We start from the raw sequence: 9,162 nt of genomic DNA on the forward strand, positions 1-9,162 counted from the left end.
TATACACACACACACACACATATAAATAAACATATATATAAAACATACATATTACATATATAACTTATGTTACATATCTTTAACTTATAATGTTATTAAGCATTAATTTTAAGATATATTTTATGTTCTAGGGACCAGCAGTTAGTGTAATGGGTATGTCGCTGGACTCCCATGTAGTCGACCACAGTTCGAGTCCCAGACCTGGTGGCTTAAACTCACACCAGGTGCATGTGCGTGCGTGCCCAAGATCCTAAGAGGAGAATGGAGGAGAAGGGATTGTGGCATGGCTATCCCTCCTGGGGGGTGATTTCTCACTTTCTGTATCTCTGTCTCTCTCTGTCTCTCTGGCGAGCACATGCACCCTATAGCAAAAACCTCTCGAAAAACAAAAAACAAGATATATTTTATGTTCTAAACATTAGTATTAATATTTAAAATTTTGTTTTAAATCATTTAAACTTTATAGCAGTCAAAATTATATTTAAGGCACCTAAGAGTCCTTCCTTTACCTTTCTTGACAAATGCATTTTTTTTTTTTGGAGAAGTTTTTGCTATAGGGCACATGCGCTCGCCAGACAGACAGGGAGAGACATAGAGACAGAAAGCAAGAAATCACCCCCCAGGGGGGATGGCCACACTGCAATCCCTTCTCCTCCATTCTCCTCTTGGGATCTTGGGCACGCACACACACGCACCCGGCGTGAGTTTTAAGCCACCAGGTCCGGGACGCAAACCATGGTCGACTACGTGGGAGTCCAGCGACATAGCCATTACGCTAACTGCTGGTCCCCCACAAATGCATTATTGAAACAGTGAAATGCAAATGGATTTTGCATCAAATGAAACATTATATCCATTTTGGTTCAATATTTAAAATGTTTTGAGAAACTAAGATCATTAAAAAGTGGTGAGACAGGGACCAGCAAGTAACATAATGGTTATGTTGCTGGACTCCCACATGGCTGACTGCAGTTGAGCCCTGGACCTGGTGGCTTCAAACTCACGTGGGCGCATGTGCAAGTATGTCCAAAGTCCCAAGAGGAGAATGGAGGAGAAGGGATTGTGGTGTGGCAATCCCCGGGAGGATGATTTCTCATTTCCTGTCTCTTTGGTGAGCACATGCACCCTATAGCAAAAATCTCTCTTAAAAAAAATAAACAGTGGTGAGACAGTTGTTGGGTGCCTCCTTCTGAAGGTAAAGCCCTTTATGTGTATAACAGGAAATAAAAGAGAAAAAATGGATATGGATAGATTTTGCTGTTTGAAAGAATGTAAAACTGGGGCCAGACCCATGGCATAGAGGTTAAGTGTTTACATAGAAAATCAGATTCCACATGGCTGACAGCATTTTGAGTCACGGCCCAGCAGCTTGGGAAAGACAATGGGCACATGTGCATGCCCATAATCCTGACAGGAAGGAGAGATAGAGGTGAAGCGATTGCACGTGACCATACCTCATTGGGGGATGTGTTCTCTCTCTCTCTCTGGCAAGCATACCTGCCCACTAACAAAAGAGAGAGAGAGAGAGAGAGAGAGAGAGAGAAGAAAGAAGGAAGGAAGGAAGGAAGGAAGGAAGGAAGGAAGGAAGGAAGGAAGGAAGGAAGGAAGGAAGGAAGGAAGGAAGAGAAAGAACAAACTTACAGCAAGGAAGGAAGGAAGGAAGGAAGGAAGGAAGGAAGGAAGGAAGGAAGGAAGGAAGAGAAAGAACAAACTTACAGCTAACAATCGGATTGTGGTGAAATGACATGGTTCATAGTCCACAAGAAGGAAGTTAGACAGTATATGTTTAGTTGGCTAATGTTGCTATTAACGCCTAGAATATGGGGAGGGGGAGTCCAAATATTGCCAGCAGTTCTGTTTTCCCTCTGTTTCTCAGATAGCCTCCTGTGGTGTCCCTGGAGTTGTGCATGTAGCATGCTCCTCACTGTTCTTCTAGCTCATGTGTGACCTCGGTTCCTTTCCAGAGCATAGGAAACTTGGAAACATGACTGTGACCGTGAAGAAGACTGTCCCCTCTCCTGAGGCCGTGCAGATTCTCTACCAGCGAATGAGATACGAGTACGAGTTCTACCACTACGTCAAAGAGCAGTTCCACCTGCTGAAGCGCAAGTTTGGACTCAAGTCGCATGTCAGCAAGCCTCCCCTGAGGCCGCAGTTCTTTATACCAACGCCACTGGGGACGGAGGAGCCAGTCGACGACCAGGAACAAGATGATGAAAAGTGGCTAGAAGATATTTATAAGAGGTGAAGCCAGCACTGTGTTGCCTCCGTGGCTTTATCTCCCCTTTCCAGAAAGTGTTTTATTTGGGGAAAAAAATCCTGAAGGGACTGAATTAATGCTCGGGTGCATTAAAAAGAACAAAACATTCCCATATGTGGGGTCATTGGGAGATGCCCGGTTTTGCGGGTTTTATTTGTTTAATTTTATTCTGTGTCTTTGTCGTGGCTCCTGGGTCCTTCCCAGGTACACTAGATGGCTCCATCACCAGGTATCTCTTCATAAAACAGCTTTCCACATTCTCCGAGTGACGGGAGAAGGGAGCGAAATACAGCCCACAGCCAATGACATCTCACTTGTAAAATGACTTGTAAAAAGATTACCTCAGTGGTAGGAGACATCCAGACTTGTACATTTCAGTAGAAATACAAAACCACTTCAGGGACCAGGGAATTATTCTAGAAGGATCTAAGAGGACATGAACAGGGAGAATGTCCCTGGTAAAGTGGTTTCTACCCACATGGGTAGAATTCTGCCTCTGGTCCATTTCAGGGGACATTTTCACCAAGAGCAATGTCCTTATCTCTGAAAGAGCAAGTCAGCATGTGCCATGTCCCCATCCAATCCGAGCCTAGAGTATCGTTCAAGGTCAAAGTGCATGGCAAGCTCTACTGAGACATCCCATTTCCAAGTACAGTTCGACAGATAGCCAAGCTACACAGCTGGAAAGAATGTAGGCAAGGCAGATAAAATCTGAAGATCACATGGCTTCAGGAAAAAGGCCTGGCTTTGTCCTTTGAACCCAATAGGTAGTTTCTTTCCCCCCAGTATTGCTTTAAATGAAAGACTCAGAAACCAATATAGTCCGGCATTTGACTTATGCCAGAAGTTCTAAACCTGACCACAGACAAAATCAAACACAACCCTGGCCAAGATGGATTCCCTCGTATTTAGTATTATGGATTATAGTACTTCTCATCCTCTAGGAGGTACCTGTTTTCAGTAAAAAGGAGTCCTGAGTCTGCGCAGGTAGCAGTAGAACTAGAGTCCCATTTCTTGTGGAACCTCCTTGCTCTTGAGAACCTTTACTGAAAATATCAAAAAGAGAGAAAGAGTTTCTGGGTAAGAGAAGGGTTGACCAGCTTTATGAACAGGCAGCTGCCCCCAGCGTGATCTGAGTCGAAGCTGGGTGTTCATTGTTCCAAAATAGCTGTTCTTTTTACCTCCCACCCCATCACTTGTCACCTATCAATGATGGCTTGGTCCAGTCACTAGAAATCGATTCCTTTGAAATCTGCAATGTCTTCACCCTTAAAAACAAAGTACATGTGTTTGAATGGATACACATATATTTTGGGTGGGTAGTAAACAGCTAGCTGAGATGCCAGGATGTCATGGTGACAGCAAGAAGAGTACTTGCTGATACGTCCTGCCTACTTCACGTTCCCCTCCAGAGCACTAGCAAAGTGTAAGTTAGGAGACTTACTAGTAAACAAGACTGATTTTACATAAACTACACATTTTCTGCTTTTCAGAAACCAACAAGTCTCTGTAGAATTTTTTCTTCCTTCACTAAAGTTGGATGGTAGCCAAAATATAAAGCAAGTCTTTTGGAACCCGCTGAGCGCTCACTAAAGCTACTTTATCATGAGATGCATTAAGAAGGCCCCAGCCCACGAGCGCCGGGGGGAAGGCTGGGACGGCAGAGGCCCCAGGTCCACCACTTGGCCACTTGTGGGCCCTCCTTTCTGCCTCAGAGGACCGGGGCTGGGAGTGATTGAGGGACACGTTCTTAGAGGAGGAAATATCCTTTGTCCTGTTCGGAGAGACCAGGGCCCTACTATTAGGTATAAAAGCAATCTGGAGGACAGCTATCATATCCAAACAAGTACAAAACTTGCTGCCTAGTACGTTGTGAGTCATTTCTATGAAATTACATATGAAGAATGATGATTAGTTTATACACTGTTCAATCTCACAATCTGAAAGTGGAGTCGGCAAAGTTATCTCTGCTGTTGTCAGAACGTTGAGACGATTGGTCGTTCAAAAAAAAAATCCATCTTCTGACTACAAGTTCACCTGGGCACTGGTTCCTGTGTGTTCAAAGGCATTAGTTTTCAGCAGTGATCATTATCACTTTATAAAAAAAGATGCTGACTGATAGACTTACGGGGCCATCATGTCACTTGGTTCCAACACACAGCCCCCAGGTCCTAAAGTCAAGGCTCTTCATCAGTTGATTTGGCACACATGACAACATTTCTTTGGCCCTGGGCCCAACACAGTTTGTACTTCATGAAATATATTGTACATTTTACATAGTTTAATTTAAGAAATACATTTTAAGCTAGTTGATCTTTGACTGCCTTATTTATTATAATCTTTCAGCACATTCCAAGGTTTTAGTTACTCAGGAAGGAGTTAATTAAAATGATTTTATTTTGGTCTGATGGATGTTTTTTAAAAGGAAAATTATTGTTATGAACCTTCAGCCTACTTTCCTTGAGTGCTGTAAAAGTGCTTGTAAATCTTTTTTTTTTTTCTTAAAGAAGAAAAAAATGGTGTTTGACATTGATGGAAATTCAAAAATATATATGGAACTGAAACATTAGCTTAGCAAAAATAAAAGCAATCTGTGTTTGAGATGAAGCATTCCTTAACTTATTCCTTACCCACATAAATAAATGAATATAAATAAGTTGACATATTTTTTCCATTCTGTTGATAGCTGGAAATAAATGTGCCTGCAGTTCCTCACATTTCCCTCTGCCTTCTTAATTGGTCAAGCTTTTTTTCTAAAGATGTGATTTTGAAAAGACGTGTTTTTTAAAAAAAATCTATCAACTTTCATTCTTATAATTATGAGACCGAAATAGCTAGCAAAAAAAAAGAGCTAGTCATTCCTTTACTTGGCTGTGCATATAAAATACCAAACACCAGACTTGATTGCTGTTTTCCCTAGTTGGTCTGGTGTCAGGGTGCTGAGTTATCTGGATCACTAGTCTCTGATTTCGAGCATCCATGGGGCATATCTGCAGTGACGCAGAAGAGGAAGGGGATACCATGTCTCTCCTTACATGTCTCTCTCTCGGACATGTACAGCCTCAGACACTGGAAGGTTCTAACCTCAAGTGAGAGGTCTTAGTCTAGAAATGTTCTCCCTGGAAAATGTCACTCTAGTGGTCAAACGGCACCTACAGAAAAAGACAGGAAAAAAAGAAGTTTCATGCTTTCTAGATATTGATACTATATTCCAATCACGTGACTATTTTATAAAAGGAAAGAATCAGAGTCTTGGTACGAAATGAAAGAAAAATCTGTTTTGGTAATAACATGTTTTATTTCAAGTAAGAATCTAAGCCTCTAAAACAGCAGATGATGGTGGAGACCCTTCTTTATCACCCGGTCAGTGTGGGCCCTGGAGGAACTTCAAAGTCAAAAGTTCTAAAAAGAAACTGGACTCTGCCACATCGGGATACTTGTTTGGTCTAAAGTTCTTTTTTATTTTTTTTGGAGAGGTTTTTACTATAGGGCGTGTGTGCTCGCCAGACAGACAGAGAGATAGAAAGCGAGAAATCACCCCCCGGGGGTATGGCCACGCTGCAATCCGTTCTCCTCCTTTCTCCTCTCAGGATCTTGGGCACACACGCACACGTGCCCGGTGTGAGTTTAAGCCACCAGGTCCGAGACACAGACCACGGTTGACTGCGTGGGAGTCCAGTGACATAGCCATTACGCTAACTGCTGGTCCCTAAAGTTCTTTATAAATGTGCTGTGACTTGTAGGTTTATCCAATGAGCTTATTTGGTTTTAAAGGCAGAATGATGATCTATAGTCATTAAGAAAAATAGCCCACCAGCTCTATATTGAATGAATAAATGCAAAGATTTATTTTACTAAAATGACTGATTTCACACCTAATGATAAAGAAACTTCTTAAAACAAAAAAAAAGTGGGGCCAGCAGATGGTGTAATGGTTGCGTTGCTGGATTCCCACATGGTCTACCACAGTTCGCGTCTCAGACCCTTGGCTTGAAACTCATGCTGGTGCGTGTGCATGCATGCGTGGCCATCCCCCCAGGGGGGGGCGAATTATTGCTTTCTGTCTTTGAAATTATTGCTTTGTGTCTCTATAGGTGAGCACACTCACCCTGTAGCAAAAATCTCTAAAAAATAAAAATATTTTAAACATCTTGCCATAGAAAACCCAATTTTAGGCTAAAACCAAAAATAAGAGTCTATTCAGAAAAACCCATGGAACTTCTTTTACGGCCCAGAAAAGTCATGTGCTATAATCTAGTTTACTCACTTACTAGGGCTGCCCAAATGAAGCACCTCAGACTGGACGCCTTAAACAGCAAACATTCATTTGCTCATAGTTCCGGAGGCTGGAGTCCAGTCAAGATGTTTGCAGGGTTGGTTTCTCCGGAGGCCCCTCTCCTTGACTTGCAGAGGGCCACCCTCTCTGTGTCTTTACCTTCCATCAGTGCCCATCTGTACTAATCTCTTCTTACAGGACTCTGGTCATACTGGGTTATGATGCAGCCTAATGACCTCATTTTTAACTTATCTACTTTGTAAAAAGGTCCTATCTTTAAATAAGGTCACATTCTGGTTAATACATTAAATTTGGGAGTACATTTCACCTCACCACACCCAGCTTAAAGTTAGAACAGAGGCACTAAATCCCAACCAGAAGAATAACAGGCCCTGATTCATACCCCTGGAGCTGCAGTATGGCTAAGGAGCAGCAATCTGGCCCACTCCTCCATTTTACAGATGGGGAAACCAAGGTCCAGAGAGGAGATGCAAGTAAAGGTTGTTGGGAAAGTCATGCCATATTTTTTCTATGTTTTCCTATGTAAACATGAGTCCCAACTTTCCCGACAACCTAAGAAATCACATGCCAACTTTACCCAGTGAGGTTCACTTATATTTTGAGTGAATCTGCAAGTTAAAGCTTCAAAATGATAATGCAGCCTAAGTCCATCTACTGACCTAATGGAACCCAGAGTGGAACTGAAGGACATTCAGCCACGCCAGCACACTCCAGTGGGAGTGGGATGGCCTCCTGGGAGTCGGGGCTGTGAGACTCACCCTCTTCCTCTGAGAGAGGCCCTATCGGTTTTCAGTCACGTAAGTCCTCCGAGACAGATGCCAAAGAGATATATTATTCTAGAGTTTTCCTTTTACTCGCAGGACACAGAGTAAACAGATTTGGGCCATCTCTAGTTACAGACTTTTATTTCTCTTGAAGGCAAAATGAAGATTCATGCCCTACTTCCTGTAAGGAGTTTAAGATGGATCCACTGTAGAAAATATAGTCAGAGCATAGTTCATAAAATGAGTTGAGGTGAGTGCAGACATGCCCTGGGGAAAGCAGAACTAGAGGGTGGCCAGGCTCTCCAGGTCTTCTTGCTCCATGGCTACTCACTGGAGAATTCCTTTCTGCCTAGGGCAGGCTTGGCTCACTGCTCTCATCACGCTGCTTCCCAAGGAACACCCAGGCCCACAGATGTTCACAGGTCACAGAATTCTGAACTGACCTTGTACATTTTGGATTTCAACTTATAAACACGGGGACTCCTTAAAAAAAAAATTAAAAAAAAAAAATAAAGGAAGGGAAGAAAATTCACCATGCAAAGGAAAAATGTGAGCTAAGTTTTTCCTTTTGGAATCTTGGCATGTGAGTTTAGCTATCTTCGTTTTGGCTTCACCAGACACTGTACACTTCGAGCAGGCATGAACGGTCTGCCCACACTGCACTGCCAGAACATTCAGACTTGACCTGTAACACGGCTGTTATTCCAGGCCTCAGCAGAGGCAGCCCCGGGAACGGGCCCTGCCAGCTACAGCATGCTGGCTGCGAGGTGCAACCAGAGAGGCAGCTGAAACCAGGAAGCAGAGCAGTTGACTGACTAGGGCAATGGTCACACGCCCACCGAGGCCCTGAGTTCAAGTCCCAGCTGGTCTATCTCACTGGGCATTGGAGTGAATCATCTGACCTCCCTAGGCCTGAAGTCAAACCCAGCTGGAAAGTGTTAGAGACAAAATAGGACACCCATTGAAAACCAAGAGCTGCTTCTATGATGAACCGTACATATTCCCTCCTCCTGCTAATAGACTGAGAGACATTATCGTTCCTGATGAATGGTTTGCTCTCTCCGCAAAATACTGTATCCCCAGCAAGAGAGCAGAGAATTCTTCCTAATCCCAGGCCCGTCAATGCCCCTGATACTGCACATCTGAGAGTCTTGAGGCTCCGTGGACTGATGTGTCTATGAAAAACAGCCCTTTTTAAATGTGGGCAGAGCCTCTGGAGTAGGTACATTCTAGGCATGAGTTGGAGTAAGTACTGCATCCGCCTGGCCCCACCGCCTGGTCCAGCTGCTGCTGTTCTGTTTACTGTGCTGTGATCCAGTACACACTACTCTGTGGATTTCCATTTTTCTCGAACCTTCTTTGGGAGGTGTTTGTCAAGCTGTGAGTTACAGCAGGTATCTTGTATGTGTTCTTGTCTAAAAACAGGCTTCCTTTAACTTCTCTAAAGTATGCTGCACGTCTGTGCACCTGTGACAATCATTAATGTGTCACCTCTTGATCATCACCTCCGGTTAATAATGAGCCTAAAACGTGCACGCGCATTTGTACAGTTTGTGCACAAGAAAAAGTTTTAATAAGAGCTGAAAACCTGGCAGGATGGGTACTGTGCTTTCTGGGGTTTTGTAGCTCCTTCTCAGAAGGACCGTCACTGCTGTGATGTTGGTATCCGGTAGTAATTTTGTGGACCGATGATGTTTTCATCACGGTCGATCCTTCTGCCTCCCCTGCAAGACTAGCATGGGTTGAAACTTGAATATGTGGTATTACTAATTTTCCGTGTGCAGAAGAGAGTTACGACACTGATCACACCTTCCCCGCAGTCACCCTATGAGCTGTTCATC

The 9,162-nt window shown here is 43.5% G+C and overlaps 1 protein-coding gene across 1 annotated transcript in view; it reads left to right on the forward strand.

Annotated features, from left to right (window-relative positions):
* UST (uronyl 2-sulfotransferase) overlaps nt 1–4,977 on the forward strand; it is a 349,777-nt gene extending 344,800 nt beyond the window's left edge. The window contains exon 8 of the mRNA XM_006158758.3: nt 1,965–4,977. Coding sequence (XP_006158820.1) covers nt 1,965–2,248 — 284 coding nt within the window. The 3' untranslated portion in view covers nt 2,249–4,977. The remainder of the gene's footprint in view (nt 1–1,964) is intronic.
* The last annotated feature ends 4,185 nt before the right edge of the window (nt 4,978–9,162 follow it).

Source organism: Tupaia chinensis, unplaced genomic scaffold, assembly GCF_000334495.1.
Source record: "Tupaia chinensis unplaced genomic scaffold, TupChi_1.0 Scaffold000609_1, whole genome shotgun sequence".
NCBI classification, from domain to species: domain Eukaryota; kingdom Metazoa; phylum Chordata; class Mammalia; order Scandentia; family Tupaiidae; genus Tupaia; species Tupaia belangeri.